This window comes from Thunnus albacares, chromosome 4 (assembly GCF_914725855.1).
Source record: "Thunnus albacares chromosome 4, fThuAlb1.1, whole genome shotgun sequence".
NCBI classification, from domain to species: domain Eukaryota; kingdom Metazoa; phylum Chordata; class Actinopteri; order Scombriformes; family Scombridae; genus Thunnus; species Thunnus albacares.
Window position 1 is genome coordinate 27,101,256 of NC_058109.1, and position 25,811 is coordinate 27,127,066.

The following is a 25,811-nucleotide window of genomic DNA, read 5'->3' on the forward strand; positions in this document are numbered from 1 at the left end:
TATTTTGTCTTTCCCTTGTACCCCGTGAATGTTATTCAGCTCATGAATGAATAGGAATTGCCAATTGTTTTTGGATTTATCTTTTCAGTTATTTCATTAAAGAAGCTGATGAGGCCAGCATTTGTATGTAGTTAAATTATTTCATCTACTTTAGCAACCACTTTAAATTTACAAGTAATAAATTCAAGTGCAAGAACATCCAGTAGTAACAGGGGAAAATGTTAAAGAAGGAAATATAACATTGTGAATGACACTAGCACAACCCCCTTTTGCCTGCTTAGAGTTTAGTAGAATTAGTTACTCTGACTGGTTGAGAGTAGTTATAACTTACTACAGACTGATGTCTTAACAACCATTTTAACACAGTTTTTTCTCTCTCCTTTACGCAGCCAAAGGCTCGTCCCTGACAGCGGTGTCCGGCTTCTGTGTATGGAACTGGCAGGCGGACGGGGAATAGTCCAGAGCAGTCCGCATACTGCTCTGGACTGCACGAGGCCTTCTAAAATCAAACCCACATTACTCTCAGCTTCCCACAATCCTCAGGGTGGAGATGATCTGGACTGCCCAGTGAAGTCAATGTGGTCCTTACTATTTCTCCCAAAGCCATGTGTGTGGGGGAGGGATGGTGGCACTGAATGGGGATAAGTCAAAGCGTGGAGCGCCAGGGGTCCAGTGAGCGAGCCATGGACCTCCCACGCCTTGTTGTCCCAGTATTCTGAGAGGTCTTCCTGTCTGGCCGGAAGTAGGAAGAAGATAGCGACAGCCATGGGTCTCTTGAGCTCATCGGGTTCAAGTTAAGGGCTGGCGCAAGCTCTGCCGCAACAAGCCGCCATGACGCTGAGCAACTGGGGAGACAACAAGCCGATCTCTTCTGTGTTTGCTGAAGAATGAGTGTGTGAATGTGCGTGCGTGTACGAGTATTTTTCTCATGTCAGATTCTGCTGGACTACTGGAATTTCCAACTTAATTACACCCCCAGCGCCTGATCTCAGAAGCCTTGGAAGGAGAGCAGGAGGAGCAGCAAACTGTTACTTGCAACACCTTAAACAACACACAATCACCTTGTTGTTTCACCTTTCCATTAGTCTGACTCTCTGGTGACACGTCGAGTAACTTTGGGTTACATGAGCCGGTAGGGACGATCTGGTCAATTCTTTTATTACCCAGAATAATTATGCAAGTGTTACCTTTTAATGATTTCTTATGAGCTTTTTACACTGAACTACAAAGAGTCTTTGTAGATGTGGTGAAGACAGTAATGCTTTCAAATGTGAAAAGGACGCCTGATGTGCCCATTCGATTGAATCTTTTGTCAGAGTTGGTTTGGTCGTGAGGACACCTGTTTATCTGAATCTTTTCATTGTGCAAAATGATAGCCACAGTAGACCTACCCCCAACTGTGAACAGCACTAAATAACTTCTTTCTCCACAGGCACTGCTTAGCTGTCCACGAAGCTAGCCAAAAGCTGCTGTCAGCTTTGCCAATTACTTTATTTTTTAACTAAAAGGTGGGCAGTCTTGCCTGTTAAAGCAGTGATGGTGCATTGCCTGTGTGGATATCAAGAAAATCTGTGCAAACCATATTAATGCCACAACCTTTTCTCTAATACTCTGAGAGAACTGAGAGAATTACTTTGTACCCATACAGCTGTGTGAAATCCACAGCTGCTTGTGGGCAGATGTGAATTGTAACTTTTTTTTTTCCTACATAGGGAATCAGGTATGGTACGTCTTAACTGGAGCAAACTTTATGCACGTCAGCTGTCTTCTGTGGGTATGATTGTCCCTCCTATGTGTAACCACTACCCAAGCTCTGGATGTTAAAAGTTTCAATGCCTCACCGTAACACTATGTTGGTGTGGGGTTGCGAACGATTTGTCATAGTAGAATGGATAGCCAGGCATTATACTCTATTCCTTTGTCAAAATGGAGTCTTAAATCAGGCAATACTCTCCCATCTCGTTGGGATATTTGCTTATTTCGAGTGGTCTCGAGTGGGTTTTATGGTGCGAGATTCATGGAGATGGCTTCACAGGACTTATTGAAACTTTTGGCAACACCTGTTGATTTACGGAACCTCCACTGATGTCAGTTAGTGTGGAAAGTAAAGGAGACAATTTCTTTTTTAAAAAAAAAACTTTAATTTAGCTTTTTTCTTGTAGCCAATGTATCAAAACAAGTATTGAAGTATCCCTATTTGAGAATACATATTTTGTTAACAAATTGTACATAGTGAAATATGTATTTTTGCACAGGCATTTTTTCGTACACGCTGAATTTTTTGGTACAATTTAAAAAGTCATTATTTATTTAGTAAACAAGATGAAAAGTCAGAACTTGATTATTTGAAGTGGTTCACTGCCAAGTCGATATAATGCAATACGCCTACATGTAGAAGCTGAAGCATCTCATGAATCGTGTACTGAGATCCTTTAAGGAACAAAGGTGAAGTGTTGCCACTGTAGCATGTGTCTGTATGACAGAGGATACCTTTATTCACTTTTCAAGGTCTCAATCACATGTGCTTTTACAATACATTTTACGTTGCCTATGAATCAACACAACAACAAAAAAAATGTTACTATGTGACCCAATTAGCCTGTGATTTTGAAAAATGTCCTGCAGGCTTGAAGCTGTGCCCGTTGTCTGACCAATTTCCATGGACTCCTCAGTCATACACTTCGTAGATGGTGTACCTTAAACACATTTCATGATTGAAATATAATGTTCTTTTATAAGGCTGAAGGGACTAAAGCAATCACTGCAAGGAAGAAGAACACTTCAAACAGTTCACCTGCTTGCATCGTCGTTGCCAAACAAGTAATTTGAAACACAGCTTTTAAAGAAATAGTTTGCAGCCTTTAAAAGAAATATCAAATTAAGAAAGTGCCTGAATTTGTTTCACCCTGACTGTTTGAGGACAGTATTCTTTGGGTTGTTTTACCTTACTTGAATGTTCGAAGTGTTTAGGGAGTTTGCTTTTAAATTTGCCTATGAACCCTAAATGTGGTAAAACCTGAGCTTGTCAGCTGCCCAGTATGAAACACTTAGTGTTGTGCGTTTTTTTTGGGGTGGGTGGGGGTTTATCCAAGTTTTCCAGACAAGACGTTAAGATTTTCTGTTCTCGTCAGTGTGTGGCTTAAGCCCCCTCTGGTTTACTGGGAGTTGTACATTAAAACATTCAATCAAGTGTTTTTGTTTACCCTCAAACTCCACTGACATCTCGTCATCGTTTCCAGTCGATGGAAACATTGCGAGGTTGGTTTTTCTACTAGCACCATAGACTTGGAATGTGAAAGTGAGAGAGAATACAGCTCGTGTCTGGGAGGAAAAAATAAATCCACCATTCATACTATGTAAAAGCGTGTATAGATTTTTTTTTTTGTATACATTATCAAAATCATTTTCAGCTGGACTTATGTATTGGCTGCTATGTAATTTGTGAACAAAACATAGGTTAGAATTAATATTTAAAGAAAAAAAGATTGTATAGTATATTTGTTTTGTAACAAGTTTCTGTAAATAAAATAATTTATACTGCTATTTATATGAAATTATGTCTCTGCCTCTTTCCTAAAATAAATGAAGAGAAATGAAGAGAAATGCAACAGTTAAACAAATTTTTTATTATATACACAATATAAGAGTCACTTTGTCAGACAAACTACGGGTGTGGGTATACCAAGATGAAATGCAAGGTGACCCTTGCTGTAATGAAAAAATATGGCCTCCGTGGTTACATGTTGATAACTCTGGACAACTTCTGGACTCTGTTGAGCAGCAAGTCGCCCTTCTTAATGGTTTCCTGGTACTGCCAGTTTTTGCTATCAGGTCTGTGGAAAAGCACATGAAGATATTAAGAGTTCAGCGTCTAATTATTCAGTTATTTCCTGAAAGTATTGGGGTTTGAAGAATAGTAATGTTACCTATTGGTTTCCACAATCTCATTCACTTTATCAATTTTGCAGTGGAGACGGCCAGCAGCTATGAATCGGGACAGTTCCCTGAGGAAGAAAGATATAGTTCAGTTAGCCAGAACAAAAGTCAGTGATAACATGATGGTTCCCTACAACCTTGGACTAAGCACAGGGTAAGAAGAAAAAAAAAGAGGAAGATGTACACTTTATGTATCCAGGAAGCTCTAATACTGTTTTAATGGTGAATCAATACCAACTACACCCACTTTGGGATGAAGGAATGCACAAGTAAAGCTCACTGGGGGCAGGATTCAGGTCATTGGTTCCCATTCATGTGTAGTTTTGCCTGTGTAGCTCTTTACAAGACTGTCCACAGCATTTAGTCAGTAAATACAGATCTGAGTGCAAATAAAGATATAAAGTTTCTGAACCATCTTGCATCTAACAATTTATCACTTGAGATTATCTGATAGAACTCCCTACATTCCCAATCTGAACACTAGAGAGATTTTGCAATTGAAAAGAAAGAATTTTGCAGTATTGTTGAGGCTTATCTAGAACAAAAGAATAATTTTCAAGCACAGCCTCCACTACTACAGAAGACATGGCCTATGGCCGTGGTGTCCAGACACTCACTGGTCGATGAACTCTGTGCTGACACCAAAGGCCTCAGCCATGTAGCCCAGGGTGAGAGAGCGGTAGGACTCTAGCAGCTGGCTGTAGGCCTGTATCCTCATCTCCCTCACATAGTAACGGTAGTGTGGCGCAAAGAGCCAGTCCTTCTTCATCTCCTGCTCCACCGTGGCTGTAACACAATAAGAAGACACTTCTTAGTCTTTATTAAAGTCGTGCGGCAGAGCAGGACAAGAAATCCCATCCAGAGAAAAATACATAATGGAATACATAAAAAAAAAGACACCAGAAAGCTCTGTACATCTCTGAAATGACAAACAGCATAAAGACGACTAGCAGCTGTACTCTACAAGTGACCAGATTACTTAAATGTTATACAATGTTTTTTTTGTTTTTGTTTTTAGATCAGTGAAAGAAAAGGTGTCCTCACCCAGAGACTGGAAGAAGACAGAGTAACGGCACTCGTAGAGGGAGAAGAGATACTGGCGAACAGAAGGCAGACTGTGCAGCACCTCCAAGATCTCTGCTCCCTTTATGACCTGAAGAACACATTTAAAAACATGTTACAACAGCCATGCTGCCAACTGTGTCAAAAAACATACAATAACCTTTATGCAAGTTATGATGTGATATGATATAGTGATGAAATAGTTAGTCAATTCACTGCCTTTTTATTTTTTTTAAACTGCAACCACTCTTGGAATCAAATAAAAAGTCACAAAAACATATGCAGTCTCCCTCGATAGTTTCTTGTGAGTAAATAAACTGTCTCCTTGCCTACCTTTTCACGGAGGTCAGGCCTTTTTAGGGCGATCATGCAGACGTAGACAGTGTAGGTGACAAAGGTCTTGTAGTCCATCAGCTCGTAGGAAGTAAAGGTGGATACTGTGTCAAGGAAGAGCTCAGCGGCTTGCTTGAAGTCCCTGATGGCCACACAGTACAGACCCTGGTAGACCTTCAGACGATTCCTCCGGTCCCAGTCTCCCCCCTCTTCAATAAGGCTGCGGAGAGAGGAGATATGCAGGGAGGGGAATAATGAGTACTGAAAAGATTACAGAGACTGTTGGTGGAGATGTTGCAGAACAACAGAGCCTTTACGTTTTGGCTTTCTCCGAGTTGCGTGTGATGAGGTCACTATCCATGTAGAAGAGGCCGATCCTCAGCAGGTAGAAGACGATGTCTAGTCTGTGACCCAGAGCCACTGTCTTGTCATAGGTCTTCCTGAAGGCTGTTAGGGCACCCTCCTGTGGAAGTACAAGATAAAGTCAATCAGTTCTGCTACTATTCCGATCTGTGTACATGCAAACCCCTGTAACTTCATTTATCACAACAAAAATAAAAAAGAAGAAACAGAATACAAACAACCACTCTACATACTGCTGTACTACTTCAACTACTGTAATATTATCGAAAATGAGAAACTCGTCATTACAAATTATGTGTCACCCAAATTACTAAGAATGTAATACTATGTGTGGTGGAGTTAAAAGTGCCACTCCAACATGTGAGAGTGCTTCAGCAATATGTTTGATTTTGGCTCTGATACAAAGCAGTGCTCATGAACAGGAAAGTAATCAGTGGGTGATATTTTATTGGGAAAATATACTTGGCTTTAGAGCTGCAACGATTAGTTGATCCATCGACTAGTCGGTCAACAGAAAATTAATCATCAACTACTATGATTGCTTTTTTTTTTTTAACAGCAAAAATGGCAAAAAATTGCTGATTTTGGACTCTCAGTCAGCCAAAATAAGACATTTAAAGATGAAGTCTTTGACTCTGGGAAATCACAAATATTCTCACTACTTTCTGACATTTTATAGACAAAATGATTAATCGAGAAAATAGTCAGCTGACTAATAGATAATGAAAATAATCACTAGTTGCAGCTCTACTTAGCATCAACATGAATGCATATTTGTGATATTATCTACTACAAATACCAACACTCAACAAACATGCACTCAGAAAGCGTATGAATTTATTAACATAATCAAGATAGGAATGTGCCTGTTGCTTTAAGATAAGAAGACACCTGAAAGGGGTGTGTGTTTACAGTATATGTTGCATCTTTTCAGCACTACCATATAAAGATCTGCAATAGTCACAGAGTCATGGTTGTAATCTAATGCCAGCTGTCAAGTGACAAACAACCCTTGTTGCTTAAAAGATAATGAAAAGCAGCAAACTTAGATTTTGACAGAGAGAACACAGCAAAGTCCTTCAGATAAATAACATACTTTAGTTTGAATGAGGTCTGTCGATATGGTCATGGATTTCAGTCTAGATTGATAGGTTATTATATTATTAATGGTGTCAAGCTAAGTCAACAAAAGTACTGAGCAATTGCTTTATTTATTTCCCCTTCTAAACAGTTTCTCCAACCACTGCTACAGTAACACCTGATAAACAAAAGATGAAGACTGGAGATAAAAGCTGCATGCATCTGTTTATAATATGCAGCCCAAATTGCTATTTCTATTTTCCCAAAGTGTTGCAATAATTATTTTGTCATATCGTCTGTCTTTAAAATGACCGAAATTTTAAAAAAAAAAAAAAAGCTGTCTACGGGCTAGTTCATAGAAGCCATTGTCATCATTTTCCTTAGAACAGAAATGGATATATGAATACCTGCCTGTCAAAGCGGCAGAGAGACTCCCCATAGCTGCCGTGTGCGTGATGACCGAGGAGGACTTACCTTGTCTCCAATCCTGATCAGATATTCGGCTTTGGCCATCATAGCGTCTCGTATCTCGCTCTCTCCCAGGTTCTTCTCTGCATCCTCCAGCACATCGTCCAGGCGCTTCAGCTCCTCCTCGTTGGCCTTCTTCATTTTATTCAGGAGGTCGCCGTCCAGCTGCCACTTCAGTTCCTTACACAGACCCTCATAATACGGAGCCATATCTGGAGCACAGAGAAGATGGTTTAACTAGTTGACAGGAGTGAGACAGGCTCGGTTAAAAAGACCATTTAATTAACTTTACATCTAAAATATGATGACCCAGAGACGTTTCAGTCGATTTTCCACTAAAAACAGTTATTTTATGTACTAATAAGTTATTTCTCGCCCCCTCCCGTTATTTTTCCACCGTTAAGTCAAATAAAAGCTAAATAAATACGGCAGAACGTGAAAATATGATGACTTTAGCCTTCTATTTGTAGACGAAAATTAACAAACAACCCTCCTTGAGTTTGCTAGTCGCCAGCTAGCTGCTAATGAAGTTAGCTAGCAGGCTAATTTTCCTGCTATGGTCGTTGAGTAAAAGTTAAGTGAATTAACGGACTTTACTGAATTTTAATTACACTTATACACCAAGTCCATTATCTATGTGCATACAGTAATGTGTGTCTGCACCGTGCAGGTAATAAGCAGGCGAGTGAGGGTAACGTAACGTAGTGAAATGCTAACTCACTGTTAGCTTTGATAGCGTCCATGAGCTCTGTCTTCACTTTAACATCCTGCCGGTGACCGTCCATTGTGAGCAGAAACTTCAGCTGAGCTATCCTCAGATCAGGGTTCTTGGGCAGACCCTCTTCCTCTAGATTCTCTAGCGGCATTTTTACTTAAAAGTATACGAGCAAAGACGCGAACTGAATGCTTTCTTTGTGTGGACAGAGACCAGCTAGTCAACGATGACTACGGAAAACACTGCGCTGTGTTGCTTCCGTCGGACTGTCAGTCAGAGAGGGCGGAAAAGAGCGGAGACAGCCGGACACTTAACTAACCAAGGTGCCGTTTACTGCCCCCTGCTGGACAGGACTGGGGACAACAGCTGTATGTAATGTGAAGTTTGTCACTGGCATGCAGTCAAGACATATATATAGTATTTATATAGCACATTTCATACACAAAGGCAACACAAAGTGCTTTACAGAGTACGTAGATAAAAGCACAAAAACAATATTAAAATCAATAAAAGCAAGTGAAAGCCCACTTAGCCTACTGTTACCCACTACAGTATATTCATTTTTATTGTATTAGCTTACTGTTTTTGCAGCTAGTCTACGATACATCAACATAATTAACAGTTTTATAAAATGGAAAATAACATGTTCATGTCAGTCAAATTGTAAATTTGAAATGACACTGCCAATTAAACTTTATAAAGAGAAACCAAAATGTTGTTCAAAATATTCACTTAAATCCTTAGAGAATACTTTTGTTTGTTATTTGTTTTCTAAGATCTCCCCACCATTCACTATTCATTCTAATATTTAATGTTTTGCGTATTGCATTGTGGGACAATGTTGTCCACCAAAACCACAGTCAAAAACCAAAACCTGTTGCAGGTTGGATTTTTTAAAAATATACCTAATTTAGACCCTTTTCTAGTGTGCACACACCCTCCAAACCTGCTTAGAATTATATAACTGGGACACAGCTATAGTTGATTTTATTTAAAGCAGCTAAATTGTGTATACCTGTGTATAAGCTAACCTCATCATTTCCCTTTTATCCTTGTTTGTTTATTTGTTGTTTTGGGTTGGCTTTTCAACAGCATGTATGCCATGACAATCACACTCAATAATTAGCACTGTTTGCATCTTTCCATTCTTTCCATTGTTCACAGACATGCTGGCCAGGTGAAATGAACGCATTTCTGCAAATGAAAAAGCTTAGTAAACTGTTTATGTGGTTTATCCTCTGTTTATTGTACCCCTGCATTAATACAATATTAGAATGTATGATAAAAGCAGGCTTGATCACACTGACTGTCCTGCACCGCATCATCAGTCCAGTCGACAGGACACACTGTCAGGGTGGCTGCGTGATTGCTGGTTGTTTTATTTCTAGTTAGAAAGTCTGAAAAGTTAATGATAACCAGTCAGAAATGCTTAACAGAGTCCATACAGTCTGGACATAGATACTGTAAGGTCCATGCCAGTAGAGACAGAATGGAAACTGTGCTGCAGCAGCTGGTAGGCTTTTACTGAAATCTAATGAATTTGTTTAATAGTAGTCAGTATAGTTTTTATTATATATGTGTTCACAGGACAGTTTACATCATAAGAAAAAATATGTATTTGTAAATCTTAAAACCTTATTCAAATGTTGTTATTTTTCTGCATAGTCCGAACATTATGTTTTGGCTCAAACAAATTTCTATCAACAGGGGAAATTGTCAAGGAAAATATATAACAGGTGGGGTCCACTTAAAAGCTTTTTGTAGAGCATGTAACAGGTTGTTTTTGAGTTCACCTGAGCTCAGTGACACATCCAAACCACCGTTTCAGCTGAGTCATTCCACTTTGTCAGTTTCCGAGTTATTTTGTAAACCATCCATTCAACACAAAAAGAACAAAACACACATAGAGCTGAGCTATCTTATCAATCATAAAATATACCAAAATTTTAAAAGGGGTCAGAAAAAAATCACGTGTGAAAAGTGCACCAAGTATTATATAATGTTATTTATTTTACCCCCAAAGTGTGTTAGTTTTAGTTTCAGTTGTAAGTGTAACAATAAGAGGGTCATTTTACTGTATATGTATATATCAATATAGGTTACATGACATTTACCATTTATAATACAATTATCAACCAGTTGTTACTAAATATCTTAATTGAGAACATGAGAGCAGTTGTTATTTTCATATTGTGTCATAGGTTGAGTTGTTTTGATGACTATATTAGTCATTGAGTTACACATTAAGTGGTCCTTAATTTAGAGGCATTTAGCATATTTTCTATGCTTTTAAGATTGCATTTCTTCATGTAAGACCAGATTTCTTTTCTTATACATTTTATCAATGATGTTAGCAGTATTCATTTCCAGGGTAAACATTATACCTAAAGATCTTGGTTAATTATGCTACTTATCAATTTAGTGTATAATTTCACACATTATATATTTGCCTCATAAAAATATCAGTTTTTCCAGAAGATATAATTTTGACCATACAGTGTACTACACCTTTCTCCACCAGTTTTGTAAAAATGAAGGTTTTCTAATCTGGGATAAAATTAATTTGCTCTAATAAATTAGGTTTCATTGAAGATGAGTGTTGATTTAGTTAATTCAGCATTACAAATCAGGAAAAGCTTCCAGATTCCTGTAGTCTATAGCAGCTTGGGTTGCAGTACTTAATTGATAACCACAAAATTATGGACTAGTCTACATGATCAAAATCGAGGATTGACATGTGAAGTGAGCTTGTACATATCAAGAAAATATCTAGAAGTAATTAAATTAACCTAAAACTATTAGTGTCTTTGAGTGAGTCTACAAAACCAAAACATAGCATCTACAAAGCTGATTGTAAAAAGGACAATCACATTATACAAATCAAGGAAATGTGATTTTGCAAATTCTGGTGCACATTTCACATTTCACATACAAGATATCCTGTCATATCACTACTGTAGTCCTATTTCTGCTCTCCACTCTGTCTTGTAGACCCGTGGGAGCGCTCTGTTCCTCATCATTATTTTGGGAATTGGAGGAACCTTTCAGTCTGGATACCATATCACTGGCCTGAGTTCTCCCTCACCGGTGAGAGACATCACTTGTTACCTCTCTTTTCTATTTCTTCGAGCTCCTACACTAAATTTAAAACTCAACGCAAACACACCCTACTTTCAGTCATTGAATGAAAGCAGAGAGAGTGTGTGGAGCGAATTTTCTTTTTTCATTGCTCACTAAGTGAATTAAGTTCAGGCTATAAAAAGTTCTCCCTTAAAACTGTCACTGCAGTACATAAAGCGCTTCATCAACAGCAGCTGGTATGACAGATATGAAGAGCCTCCACCTCAACAGACGGTCACAATCATCTGGTCTCTTATTGTCTCCATGTACGCTGTTGGGGGACTCTTTGGCGCTGTCAGTGTCAAATTTATCTCAGGCATGGTTGGAAGGTGAGTAAGAGGCACTAAATGCAATGTTAAGTGTTACTTATCCATGTAAGACTTAAAGGGATTTGTGTTCCTTCATCAGAAAAAAGGCAATGATCGGCAACAGCTTTATTGCCATTGTTGCAGCAGGGATCATGCTGACAAGTAAAGGAGCCAAATCTTATGAAATGATCATTGTGGCAAGAATCCTGCATGGCTTCTCAGCAGGTAAGTACATAGTCTGTGACAAGCATGATACACCACACATAAATACGTGAAAACTTTTACCTGACTCCTCCTCATGACATGCAGGTTTGGGGATGAGCATCCATTTGATGTACCTTGGTGAAATTTCACCCAGAAAGATAAGAGGCGTAGTGACTCTTACCTCATCGACATTTTCGTCACTCGGCAAATTGTCTGGACAGTTTTTTGGACTGAGGTATGCAATTATTGTCAGCATGTTGAGATAATGATAAAGCTCACTGAATGTACAAGATATTACTGACACATTTCTTTCATTAAAGGAGATTTAGACAAAGAGAAGCAGATGAGTTAGCAAGGAGTGGATTGTGCCAAAAGAGCTTGAACTCAATATTAGAAAGTAGTAATCTTCTACAGCAAAAAACAACAACAACAAAAGAAATTTTAATCTGAACTGTACCACTTCATTTTATTTAATTTCTCAGTGAGATCCTTGGTCGTGAGGAGCTGTGGAACGTCGTTCTCTGTGTCCCTGCATGTTTCTCTCTGATTCAGGTTCTAGTGTTGCCTTTTCTTCCTGAGGCTCCCAGATACCTGTTCATAGAGAAAGGTGATGTTAAGGCTTGCAATAAAGGTTGGTATATTTCCTCATATTAATACAGTACCTGCCCAAACAGCTTAGAAGTATTAAAATCTGATGTAATGATCTGTGAAAAAAATACTACCTGAAAAATTCATCACGCAAGATTTGATCATCAGTCATAAGTGTCAAAAAGGCCTTTAATGTGGTTGCATTTGAAGTAAAAGTATTAGAGGTGCAGTGTTTTTAACTATTAAGAGGCCTACAACATGCCATACATGTCAAAAAATATACAAAGTGCGTTATTTTATTATATGGAAAATGTAAAATGTACAGGTCACAATTGTAGGTATTGCTGTGTTATTTTCTCCTTCTAATTAATCTTTATTCTCTGATCCTTCTCATTCCAGCTCTTCAGAGTCTGTGGGGCCAAGGTGACTTCAAACAGGAGATGGATGAGATGCTGGCTGAGCAGGAAGCCATTGAAGCAGCCCCACCAAAAAGCATTCTGCAGCTCCTGAGGGACAGGACTGTCCGATGGCAGCTTATCACCATGTCCTTGATCTACTGCTGCAACCAGTTATCAGGCATGTCCGCGGTGAGGATGTTCGCTAAGTGGCTCTAAACACCATAAATGCCCAAAAATGCAAATACAAAAATTAAAAATTACATTGTAGCCTCTCAAACAATGCTTCTCTCCTTAATTTCCAGATCAGTACCTTTTCTTTTGACATCTTTCGGAAGGCAGGTATACCGGGAGACAAGATCCGCTACGTCACTCTTGGTCTTGGAGTATCTGAAATCCTCACCTTTATTTCCTGTGTGAGTAACTCCCTCAGTGTGTACCTGAGCTCTTTAACTCCAGATCTTAACTCCACTTATGGTACAACCCTTCTTTTCTTTATGTGTACGCTCAACTTGGCACATAAATGTTGCTATTTTTCTACTTTACCTCCTGGGCTGTTGATGGAGGGATTGCAGGAGACTTTTTGGTCAGTAGTTCAACTATTCAAACTGCTGCTACTACAACCAGCTAGTAACCTGCAAGTCCTCCTCTTCCCACCAGAAACACACTGAGGTAAACAGGCATAATAAATCACGACCATTAGATTGCATGTAGAAACTGATCATGTAATAACTACTGATAATACAATAATAACAAGTGTCATAAAAACTGATGATGTAACAACCTGAAATAAAAACATTAGGTGTGTAACATAGGAACTTTTGCATATAATGTAATGATTTTGTGCTGGTTATTACATTATCATTCTGATCTTTTAACAACATATATTGTAATAACAAGTCAAATGAAAAAAAACGAAGTATTTCAACTTCACCAAGGACAAACACACACACACACTCAAGCACACTCACACACACAGGTTTGTACACCATAAACTGTAGAAGTATCCATGTGGCTCATCACTGCAAAGACATGTGTTCAGTTCTGAGCAGAAGTTATTTTAACAAACACAACTGGCACTGTTGGCAAGTGGGAAGCCAGTGAGGGATGATGATGATGATGATGTTTTTTGCAGTAAAACATGCAACTGTTTGAGGGAAGGGATTGAGCGAGGTAGTTTGAACTTCAGTGTGGGCTTTAAGTTGTCATTACATTATTCACCGTTATGTCATTATCAGCTTTTACATGGCAACTATATTCAATATTTATTCATTTGTGTCCTGATTCAATTTTATGAATAGCACTTTGTTTTATGTGCTGTTAACAGTTTTTTGTTTGTTTGTTTTTTTACTAGATTTCCTGGTGAATATGTGGAAAAGTGTGTTATGTGTATGTTGTTTTATGACAGAATAAGACCAAACCAAACCAAAAGCAAGTATGGCGGATAAAGAAGCAGAAGATCATTTTTGTTGTATATCTCTTGACATTCCTCAGAATAGCAAACAGAAACACATTATTAATGTATTTTTTTAATTCTATCATTATTTCTACCTCTCTCTCTCTCTCTCTCTCTTAGGGCCTGCTGATTGAACACACAGGGAGGAGGCCGTTGTTCTGGGGAGGCTATGGTGCCATGTTTACTAGCTGGGTGTTTGTCACTGTCACACTCAACCTAAAGGTAAACCTGCCACCTTTGAATATTGACACAGACATAGCCATGTGTGAGGTCAAGTCACACAAAACAGTTTTTTGAAACTGGTTGTGGTTCATGGTCAGTGCCTCAATCCCTAAGCCTTAGAGGTAACAATGCTAGTTTAATTTGCACAGGTTTTGAAATATCCAACTCTGAGATTTCTGCCTCCACACAGATACAGTGGAGGGGAACAGAAATTTATTTGTGGTGCTCACAGCTTTGAAAGATTACGTTTAAAAAATGTTAGTCTGGTTAATCCACAAATTTAACTGTGACAATTTTCACTGAAACTACTTTCTACTAAAGAAATAGCCTCAATGAACGCCACAAATTAAGTTCTATTCACCTCTATGGATCATGCTGAATGCACAAATCTCAGAAGCTGTTATCTAAAAGCTTCAGCAGATAAAACAAAAACTATCTGCATTCTAAATCTGCATACTGTAGCTTGACACTAATTAAGTGCACTGAATTAAAAAAGGAAAAGATTTGGAGGCCTTATCTCAAAATGATTACTTATCATAATTATGAGAGAAGATTTCAATTATGAGATCCAGATCTTACTAGAAAAGATCTCATAATTAAGAGAAAACTATCTCTTTTTTTCTTTGGTGATGCACATTTGTATGACACCACTAAGGATGAGTGAAAAATTATAGAATGGTGTTTTCTGTTATTTTGGTGAATGGACCATATAATCCCCATAAAGTAATGTGGATCATTGTCTTCATGCAGGATTCCAGCTATTGGGTTCCATACATTACCGCTGGCTTGATCATCCTCTTCATCATCTTCTTCTGTGGAGGACCTGGTATATGCTTTACAGTACACATATGAATGGAAACCTAATACATTACACACTAGTTCTAATGGATTGCAGAGAAAAGATGTTTGTATGTAAAGATATTCAATTCAATCATCTGCGTTGTCTCTGCGGTTCATCCAGCGGGAGCAACAGCTACTCTCAACAGTGAGCTCTTCATCCAGTCCAACCGAATGGCAGCATTTGTCCTCACAGGGATCCAGCGCTGGTTGGTATTTGCTGTACTGGGCCTAGTCTTCCCATTCCTTATTGTGAGTACAAACCAACCTGAAAATAAGCAACAGATTGAAGTTTACACTGTAAAAATAAACTGCAAAAATTGCTTTTGAAGATAAAGAGGATATTCATTAACAGTATGGATTCTTTGTTGATATCCAGCATATACAGTTATATACATTGCACCACCAATACTCCTCATTGATTATGATTAAGATTTATGACAAAATGAATATATTTTAGTTTGTAGTAGGTATTTCAATACCATTAGACTATGTGTCATGTTCAAACATGAAGCTTGTTGTGATGCTTTATTGTCCATTTCCTCCATTTCCCAGAATGCACTGGACTCGTATTGCTTTGTGATCTTCGCCTGTGTGTGTCTGCTGGGTTGTCTTTATACCTTCTTCATCCTGCCTGAGACGAAAGGAAAGACCCTGCTGGAGATCTCGGAGGAGTTTAATGCCATCAGTGTCTGTGGGAAATCCTTCTTAGAGGAAATGAGAGTAGAAACCAAATTATGAGGCAGTCCAGATACAGTATTTATGACAATATTTATGCTGTGTGAAGTACTGTCATACATTGTGAAGTACTGTAATTCATTGCAAATACACCAGCCAATAAATACTGTATCCTATATATAGGGGAACATAGTTGAACATGGAGGGAAATGTAGTGTTTTATTTCTTGTCTTTGTCCATAAACAGGTGTCATTTCTAACACCAGTTTACTGTCATTCACTTATTTCTGTGACTCTTAATGTATCTTGCTCCACAGCAGTTGGATTTTTAGATCATCCCAAACTAGCACCAACACCAACTTTAACACCCAGAGCAACAAATAACTGGGTGTAAAATTATACAGTAACTGTTGATTAACAGTTACTGTATACTTTTACACCCACTGAATGGTCACATGGTGAATATTAAGAATAGTAAGAATAAAAACAAGAACAGTTTAGACCAAATGGTTGGGTAAAAAATACTTCTTATGATTTGGCAGACAACAGAATCCAATTACCTATTTTGCCTTTTGTATGCTTTTTGAAGTTTTCCTGTAAGATACACTATATTGCCAAAAGTGTTGGCTCACCTACCTTGACTCGCATATGAATTTAAGTGACATCCCATTCTTAATCCATAGGGTTTAATATGACATTGGTCCACCCTTTGCAACTATAACAGCTTCAACCCTTCTGGGAAGGCTTTCCACAGGGTTTAGGAGTGTGTTTATGGGAATTTTTGACCATTCTTCCAGAAGCGCATTTGTGAGGTCACACTCTGATGTTGGAAGAGAAGGCCTGGCTCTCAGTCTCCGCTCTAATTCATCCCAAAGGTGTTCTATCGGGTTGAGGTCAGGACTCTGTGCAAGCCAGTCAAGTTCATCCACACCAAACTCTCTCATCCATGTCTTTATGGACCTTGCTTTGTGCACTGGTGCACAGTCATGTTGGAACAGGAAGGGGCCATCCCCACACTGTTCCCACAAAGTTGGGAGCATGGAATTGTCCAAAATCTCTTGGTATGCTGAAGTATTCAGAGTTCCTTTCACTGGAACTAAGGGGCCAAGCCCAGCTCCTGAAAAACAACCCCACACCATAATCCCCCCTCCACCAAACTTTACACTTGGCACAGTGCAGTCAGACAAGTACCGTTCTCCTGGCAACCGCCAAACCCAGACTTGTCCATCAGATCGCTAGATGGTGAAGTGCGATTTGTCACTCCAGAGAATGCGTCTCCACTGCTCTAGAGTCCAGTGACGGTGTGCTTTACACCACTGCATCTGACGTTTGCATTGCACTTGGTGATGTATGGCTTGGATGCAGCTGCTCGGCCATGGAAACCCATTCCATGAAGCTCTCTATGCACTGTTCTTGAGCTAATCTGAAGGCCACATGAAGTTTGGAGGTCTGTAGCGATTGACTCTGCAGAAATGTGGTGACCTCTGCGCACTATGCGCATCCGCTGACCTCGCTCTGTCATTTTACGTGGCCTACCACTTCGTGGCTTAGTTGCTGTCATTCCCAATAGCTTCCACTTTGTTATAATATCACTGACAGTTGACTGTGAAATATTTAGGAGCGAGGAAATTTCCCGACTGGACTTGTTGCACAAGTGGCATCCTATCACAGTATCCCACTGGAATTCACTGAGCTCCTGAGAGCGACCCATTCTTTCACAAATGTTTGTAGAAACAGTCTGCATGCCTTGGTGCTTGATTTTATACACCTGTGGCCATGGAAGTGATTGGAACACCTGATTTCAATTATTTGGATGGGTGAGTGAATACTTTTGGCAATATAGTGTATATCCCAAAAGGACGAGCGCCAGACGACTCTGATTCTCCTTTGTTGTCAGATTAAAACTCATACTATACAGAACATGTAACTAATATCATCCAATAACATCTAATTACTCAGTATTCAGGTAACAGCAGAGATAAGATAATAAAATGACAATATACATCCATGGAATGACTAAATGCTCCATTTACTTAATAACTTTCTGTTTAAATATAGTGTGGAAGTATCATATTTGAATTTTGTCTGAGTAATTTACATTTAAATGTACATTCAAATGTGTAATGATGTTGACTATTCATACAGTAGAGATAATTGTAACAAGATGCTGGAGCTCATCACAGAAGTCCTTCAGTCTTTAGTCTGTCATCCTCTGTAATATCTGACACTACTGTAGATAGAAAAAAAGGATAAACAGACTCATCATCTACTTTTAAAGAGCAGAGTGGAAGAATTGTCATTACATATTCATGAAAAAAGTTGACAGTTTTGTTCAGTTTGACTTTCTTTTGCACCTCAACGAAAGTTAATTAGTGCTTTAAACATAATTTTACTCAATTTTATTAATATTTCTGTAATTATTCCTCCTGTAAACAGAAAGCAACCAGTTCTTGATCATTAGAGAGTCATTGCATCTGTGCTGACATGTAGGTTACCCATACCTGACACACATTTAACTGCACCTGCAGCTGCAATGTGTTTGTCACTAAGAGGTCAGCAGTTTCCCTCCTTCAGTCTTCCAGCAATAAATCATCCACTGCTCCCTTTTGCCCCTTGTAGCTGTGTTGTCTGGTCTTTGACCAATGCAGGGTATGAAATAAAAAAAGTTCCACTACACCACTCTTACCATGCTATCACCATTCATTTCTCTTTCTTTGTCTCTCCCAGGGCTTGTTGATTGAGCTCACAGTGAGCTGGCAATTTATTTTCGTTGGAGGTCTATGGGGACATGTTGGCAACCTTGGTGTTAATCACTGACACACTCACACTGAAGCTCAACTGTTTTTTCTTTACTCTTAGAATCTGTCATATTGTTAAAGTGAAACACTTTTGCTGAACTGATGCCACTGCAGCAGGAAGTGACAGTGGGATAATGCCAAACTACTACTTCTGCTTCTGCTACTGGTTTACTGGAACTGGTTGCTATTGTAACAGTGGCACAAGTGGAAAAGAGTCAGAAAATGTCTGTAATGTCAGTAATGTCTGAAGTTTGCGAACATTAGCTACTGGTCATACCAGACCTATAGGCTGTAGGAGCAAAGTATTGAGTATTGAATTGAGTATCGGTGCATTTTATTGCTTCTGAATTCAACATTTCATTTGTAAGAGGAATAATGTGCTATTTGTTCTCTCAATAGTTACAGAGTCTAGCTTTAAAGTAGGCAGTGTCTCTGATGCATGTACACCTTAAAGCCAGACTATGTAACTTTTACAGAACAGCTACTGCTGTAGCTACAACAGTAATGGGATCATGCTAAATACAAAACTAGCATTTAACTAAAATGCTTAGCTATTGTAACAGTATTGCAAGCAGAGACGAATCATAAAATCAACAAACCAACTCAGTAACATCTATTATACAGCAATATCTATCTAAAGTTTGCTAATGTTTGTCACTGTTAGCTACTGTTAGACCAGAACAAGTAAGGCTGTGGCAGCAAAAGCCCTGAGTATAGGGCTGCAACTAATGACTATTTTCAATATTGATTAATCAATTAGTTGTTTGATCTATAAAATGTCAGAAAATGGTGAAACATGTCGATCACTGTTTCCCAAAGCCCAAAATGGCGTTCTCAGATGTCTTGTTTTGTCCCGACCAACAGTCCACAATCAAAGATATTCCGTTTACTGTCATAGAGGACTAATCAAACCAGAAAATACTGAAATTTGAGAAACTGGAATCAGAGAATTTAGACATTTCTTTAAAAAAAAATTGACTCCAAGCGATTCATTGATTATCCAAAATAGTTGCCAATTAATTTAATAGTTGATAACTAATCAATTAATTGACTAATTATTGCAGCTCTGCCTGACTGTATTGAATTGAGCAATGGTGTGTTTAATTACTTATGAATTCAAAATTTCATTTGCAAGACGAATTTTGTTTTGTTTTTTTTTTGTCTCAGAAGGCAGTGTCTGTGTTTATATTGTACCTCCAACTTTTGCTGCGTGCCAGTCTTCTTTGCTTACGTTGTGTCAGCACATTTATTGTATATTTATGTGGTCTTTGCAAGTACACTTGAAGTCAGAATTGCCAAGTGGACATTTTCCACCTCCGGAAAATTTTCAACACTTTTTGTGCTTTCCTCTTATGTTATCCTGTAGTCTCTTGTCTTTTCAGCATCATTAGTGTGAGTTCTGCTAAGTCCTAGGCTCCTTGCCTCCAGTTGGCTCTTTCAGTAGCTCATTGGCTATAATGATATATATTTGAAGGTCTCTCCTGCCTTATCACTAGCCAACAGCTGCCAGCAACCACAGGGTCTTCATTAGCCGCTGAACACACTCTGCCCACAGTTCAGCACTCCGGGGATGCGAGCTGTGATTGACAGGATCTTGGCTGGGCTGATCTTCCTGTACTGATGTCCTGCTGTGCCTTGTTATCACTGAAGGAGGATTAACTGGAGGATTAATTGGATTGAACGGTTTACTCTTGCAGACCTGGCTAGTCTCTGCATCCATTCTGTGTTGTTTTATAGGTGCCAAAATACAAAATAATGGCACAGATGATAAACAAAAGTAAAAAATAAATTGATTTTGGTCCAAGACAATCACAATTAAACATAAAAGCACTCAGGTTTATTATATTATATATATTATATTAGGTATATTATACATGTATCTGGGTCTCAGTGGCCTCAGTTTGCTGACACAGCTGTAATGGCTGACTTACATCAACAGATGGCGATGTTCATCTTCTGCAGAGATGCACTAGGACAGCAAACACTGATCAAGCCCTCACAGCATGCACTCACAAAACAATAACTGTAGCCCATAGCAACCATGACAAATTAATTTAAATTGGTGCTCTCACAGGTCCAGGCTCATGCATACTTTTACCTCAATGTATACTGATAAGGAGAGGCTGAAAGAGGCTGATCTAAAGTAAGAGTAGCTATAATTTCTATTTTAACATTTAATAGGTTTTACCTTACATTTTGTGGCCTGTTTAAACTCTGTAATTTCTTGCTTCTGGCACTACACAGGGAAATTATGTCTTTGCTACACACGACATACTGAGCAGAGTTTGCTTGACTTTTGTTACCGTAAAAATGCTACTTTTAGCATCTCCACACCAAGCACCAGTACCTGAAAATGATATTTAAGTAGTTTACCATTCACAAATGTAGACACCCTATCCAGCCTCTCAACATTTTATCTATATATTATTTGATAATTTGTATCTAATTGAAAAACCAACATTAGAAGACTGTGTCCTGGGTCATACCTTGAAAACAGGATTTTACATTGTCTAAAGGTATTTCTAGGCCTTTCATATCTTTCACTAAGACTCTGACAAAAAGTAAAATCCTCCTCCAGTGGTGCATGCATAGCAAAGAAAAGGTGAAACGAGGGCCATTATTCTTCTGTCTCTCCGCCTGGCAACACTGAGCTCACAAGCAGCGCTGCAAATCAGAGAGGAGTGAACATGGTTGGATGTATTACAGATTAAATGAGTCACTGTTTCACAAGTCTCAAGTTGTACATTGGTCTACTTGGATGATTTCTGGACATGCAATAACTGTGCTGATTTCTCCAGTGACCAGGCCTACACACGCTGCTCTGTGTATGCCATGTGAATATGATTAATAAATGAAATGATGTCAGTTAGAGAAAAGACTGCTCAAAAATTCCACCTGATTAAATTGTCCATTGTGTCTGAAAATTATGTCTGAGTGGTAGAGAATGAGTAGCAGATGCCAGGAGAATTATCAGGTCATACTGACACTACTCAGTGGCCTTAGCGAAGGCTTGTGCAACTTGAGTCTATACCATCGAAACCATTCCTGCAGTTATATGTAACAAAGCAATTGGGCTGTTTATTTATTTGTACATCAGGTTTCTACACAGCTACAGGGCAGTCATGACTATTGTACTGTCCTCATAATAAACCGTTACAATAAACAATACACATACTGTAGTTAAAACATGCGGCAGCCTTATATTCAGCCTGAATGGCCCTTTTGTTGCCACTCTATTTGAATCACTTGACAACATTTGAGATGTGGGCAGTGTTTCAGACATCTGCCACCAGGCTACACATTCGGAGGTTGATTTAACAAGTGAAATGCATTGTGATAAGCCTACGGGGAGAGGCCCCCCACTGTGGTCTCATCCTGCAGGAGCCTAGGGGCTGGAGTTGGGTCATCAGGTAGAATTTGACTCACCTGCTCTGACTGCCTGTAAGAGGTTATTTTCTCTTTTACTTAGTAAAATAAACTTTTTTAATTACAACTCATTACCGTCATTACATTCATTACAGTCATTACAGTCTAATAAAAGGTGACCCTTATTCTGGTAAAATGACTCATTACTAAATATAACAAGCAGTAGCTAAAGACCATTGTTTGTAAAAATATAACTACTATTGAAGATATGATCATCCTAAAATACTGAATAATACATTTAATAAAGGTCCCCCTCCACTCAAAAATGTGTTTTTCTTCTTTTTTCTTCACTTGGATGTTTGAACTTCATTGTGCAGTAATTGTTGAATATTTGTATATTCATAGATTTTCAATGGGGGAGAAGAAGTAGATGCAATTTTAAGAAATTTTAATTATGTAATTGACCTTTTTCGTGGAAAAACCATGCTAGATACAAATGATTAGTACAAGAACAGTATTTTAATGTCTTAAATCATCTTTAAATACAGAAACATCACACATTGTTTTTTTTATATATTCCACCCATAACTTTTTTCAAACACCTGTAGTCTACTACAACTACAATTGCAAATGTTATAAGATAAATTAGATAAAAAATGTCCCATTTGTCTCTATTTAAATCTCAGTATAATGGTGATTTGTCAGTCTCGGGGAGTCTTGGAAAAATACAGCGCTGTAAAGTCAACATCACAGACCTCGTCTGTCTCATTTACAGCTGGAGGAATAATCAGTCCATCCATCATCTCTGCTAAACAGACAGAGAGAAAGAGAGAGAGAGAGAGAGAGAGATACATACATAGGGGTAAAGTTATTTAACATAAATCTGTTGATCCTTTGTCCTAATGCTATGTCAGCTTTCATGCTAATAACACATGCTGAACTGGGTGGGGGGCAGAAAAAGAGAGAAAAGAAAGAAAAAGGCAGGAAATAAGTGAATACACACAACAGACAGTTAAGTGATTGAATAGGAAACACTGAAACAAATCAAATGAATGCTGTCCTGCATTAAATGTAACTAGCTGTGGTGATTTCATACAGGTGGCACACATATGGGACCCCTCCTGGGACCTGAGCTTGTTAATGAGTCACAGCAAGGAGGGGCGGAGTGGGCTGATATCATGAACCAGACGGAGCCCTCTGGCAGCGCAGCATCGAGGTACCCATCATGCCACTTTCCATTATGGCAAGGTGCCCCTGAGGGCCGTTGGGTCTGCGGATTAACCCAAACCTGGCAGCATTTTATGGTACCACATGTCAGACAGAGCAAACACTAAAAATTAATTGTTATTATTTTCTGTCACAATCAGGCCTAATGAGGGCCCCCATAGAGACTTATTATAAGCTCTAATTAATGGTACAGAGTGTGTGTCATAACTCATATTTATTTGATTATTATTAAACTTAGCAAAATGTCAAGTCCATTGAAGTGGGGATTAGTTTGAGAAGTGAAGTTGAGTCGGATATAAAATGTTGACCGTTCACAGTAGAGGCCAAAGGTCATACTTAAGTGGGTGAGAATGCATTTTGAGATTAGAGGGTTTAGTTGAGGTCTACAAGTCTAATACTGTGCTTGACTACTTATTTCACTGTTCTTTTTTTGTTGCAGTCATTTGGGAGTTGCTTGAATATGAACAGCAGGGAACTTGTTGGAAATAATTACATTTGGGTCTGCTATGCAGGTTGTCTGTTGCAAAGTAGGACGTCAAAGCAGGAGGAGAAAGGAGAGGAGAGGAGAGGAGAGGAGAGGAGAGGAAAGGAGAGGAGAGGAGAGGCAGATGGACAGCACGGTGTAACTGTCACACAATATTAACACATCCACTTCAAGAGAGGAGTGAGCCTCTCACACAGGACAGTGTAACTTAATTGCTAAAACAGAGGGGGTTCTGTGAGTGGGCGATCCAGGAGGAAAATCCCCTGCTGCCCTCATGACCCTATGTGCAATGGGTGGGACTTTCTGGTACATTACTAAATTGGTTTGAATCCTACTTAAAGGACAGGGACTACTTTGTGTCTATAGGTAATTACACATCTGAGCAGACAAAAAGGACATGTGGAGTTCCCCAAGGCTCCATTCTGGGGCCTCTTCTGTTCAACATCTACATGCTTCCACTGGCTCAGTTTGTGAAAAACAACAAAATATGTTACTATAATTATGCAGATGACACACAACTTTACATACCTAAATCACCAGAGGTTCACTGCAAGCACTGAGTAAGTGCATTGAGCAAATCAATGATTGGATGTGCCAGAATCTTTTTCAATTAAACAAAAACAAATCTGAAGTAAATGTTTTTGGAGCTGAGGAAGAACAATTAAAAGTAACCAATGAGCTTCAATCAGTAATGTTAAAAACCACAAACCAAGGCAGAAATCTTAGTGTAGTCATGGACTCAGACCTGAATTTCAACAGCCACATTAAGACAATTACAAAGTCAGCCTATTATCGCCTGAAGAATATATCAAGAATTAAAGGACTTATGTCTCAGCAGGATTTGGAAAAACTTGTCCATGCATTTATCTTCAGTCGACTCAACTACTGTAACAGTGTCTTTACAGGTCTCCCTGAAAAATCGATCAGACAGCTGCAGCTGATTCAGAATGCTGTGTCTCGAGTCCTCACTAAGACTAAGAAAGTGGATCATATCACTCCAGTTCTCAGATCTTTACAGTGGCTTCCTGTCTGTCAAAAAAATATATTTTAAAATACCACTGGTTGTTTACAAAGCACTGAATGGTTTAGAGCCAAAATACATTTCTGATCTGCTCCTACATTATGAACCATCCAGACCTCTCAGGTTGTCTGGGACAGGTCTGCTTTCTGTACCCGGAGTCAAAACTAAACCTGGAGAAGCAGTGTTCATTTTTTATGCTCCACATATCTGGAACAAACTTCCAGAAAACTGCAGGTCTGCTGCAACTCTGAAGGCCTTTGTGTTTGCTGCTTCCTTTTGTTAAATCAAATTTGAGGCTTTTAATTAATATCTTACACTACACTGTAACTTTTACTTTCCTGTTTTATCTGTCTTATTCTATTTTACCTTATTTTTATTTTTCATTCAACTCTTTTAATTGTATTTAAATGTCTTTTTAGATTGGGTTATGTTGCGTTCACATTTTGTCTTGATGCCTTTTATGTTTTATGTAAAGCACTTTGAATCACCTTGTTGAAATGTGCTATACAAATAAACTTGCCTTGCCTTGTGAGCCATATGGAGCGAATGTCCCTGACATATCTGGACATAGTGTCAGAATACAGAATCACACCTTAGGGAAGATAAAAAGATTCACAAACGCTGATAATGATTTTTTCCCCCAAAAAATTCTAAATTTGAAAAATGGCTGCATTTAACCTTTAGATGTTTAATCTCTATTCACCTTGACAAAGGGATTTTCATTAAACATCAGATTGCAGTGCAGGTTGGGTAAAACTGTGATAGCTGTGTTTTGGTGCATTCTTGCCGTTGTAATTGAACACACATGATGAGGCTGAAGGAGGGGAGACTGCTGGTAAGGCCTCAGTCAGTCCTGTCATGCGTCTCCTATTCACCAGTCCAGTCTGTGTGTCTGTGTGTGTGTGGAGGGAGAATTTGTGTGTACTTGCGTGCCTATGAGAGCAAGCTGCTTGTGTGTCTATGTGTGCGATAACACACCATTGGCATTCTTCATTTGTAAATAATTGAATCCGGCTATTTTAGTTTGCTCAGAGCGCAGCTGTAATTTGCAGCCGTTCTGCTCTTAAGGACCGGTAATTATGGCTTTTAGAGTCTCCCAAAACAACTCAAACAGCTTCAACTCATGACAGCTGTGCATCTGGGCCTTCACA

At 38.8% G+C, this 25,811-nt stretch overlaps 3 protein-coding genes across 4 annotated transcripts in view; 2 read left to right on the forward strand and 1 right to left on the reverse strand.

The window, feature by feature from the left end:
• Nucleotides 1–3,321, forward strand: part of LOC122980440 (ataxin-7) — a 28,479-nt gene extending 25,158 nt beyond the window's left edge. For both annotated transcript variants that reach the window (XM_044348466.1, XM_044348468.1), the window contains one exon: nt 390–3,321. In XM_044348466.1, the coding sequence (XP_044204401.1) occupies nt 390–407 (18 nt within the window). In that variant the 3' untranslated portion in view covers nt 408–3,321. The remainder of the gene's footprint in view (nt 1–389) is intronic.
• A 285-nt stretch (nt 3,322–3,606) lies between these two features.
• psmd6 (proteasome 26S subunit, non-ATPase 6) lies at nt 3,607–8,263 on the reverse strand. Its single transcript, XM_044348469.1, has 8 exons — nt 7,964–8,263; nt 7,249–7,454; nt 5,649–5,794; nt 5,332–5,551; nt 4,981–5,089; nt 4,554–4,722; nt 3,927–4,004; nt 3,607–3,833 (listed from the first exon to the last, which is right to left on the reverse strand). The coding sequence occupies exons 1-8, from the start codon at nt 8,106–8,108 to the stop codon at nt 3,737–3,739; spliced, it is 1,170 nt and encodes a 389-aa protein (XP_044204404.1). The 5' UTR covers nt 8,109–8,263; the 3' UTR covers nt 3,607–3,736.
• Nucleotides 8,264–9,365: 1,102 nt separating this feature from the next.
• slc2a9l1 (solute carrier family 2 member 9, like 1) lies at nt 9,366–16,020 on the forward strand. The gene is made up of 12 exons (XM_044348862.1): nt 9,366–9,470; nt 10,949–11,044; nt 11,246–11,406; nt 11,486–11,610; nt 11,695–11,824; nt 12,072–12,220; nt 12,577–12,764; nt 12,878–12,988; nt 14,149–14,250; nt 15,001–15,076; nt 15,212–15,339; nt 15,643–16,020. The coding sequence occupies exons 1-12, from the start codon at nt 9,366–9,368 to the stop codon at nt 15,826–15,828; spliced, it is 1,557 nt and encodes a 518-aa protein (XP_044204797.1). The 3' UTR covers nt 15,829–16,020.
• Nucleotides 16,021–25,811: the final 9,791 nt, after the last annotated feature.

Coding starts and splice junctions, on each gene's coding strand:
- psmd6 (XM_044348469.1), bottom strand. CDS start 8,108: ATGCCGCTAGAGAATCTAGAGGAAGAGGGTCTGCCCAAGAACCCTGAT. Junction 7,455..7,963: donor GGACGCTATCAAAGCTAACA/GTGAGTTAGCAT, acceptor TCTGTGCTCCAG/ATATGGCTCCGTATTATGAG. Junction 5,090..5,331: donor GGCCTGACCTCCGTGAAAAG/GTAGGCAAGGAG, acceptor TGTGTTCTTCAG/GTCATAAAGGGAGCAGAGAT.
- slc2a9l1 (XM_044348862.1), top strand. CDS start 9,366: ATGATAACCAGTCAGAAATGCTTAACAGAGTCCATACAGTCTGGACAT. Junction 11,611..11,694: donor CCTGCATGGCTTCTCAGCAG/GTAAGTACATAG, acceptor CATGACATGCAG/GTTTGGGGATGAGCATCCAT. Junction 12,765..12,877: donor AGTTATCAGGCATGTCCGCG/GTGAGGATGTTC, acceptor CTTAATTTCCAG/ATCAGTACCTTTTCTTTTGA.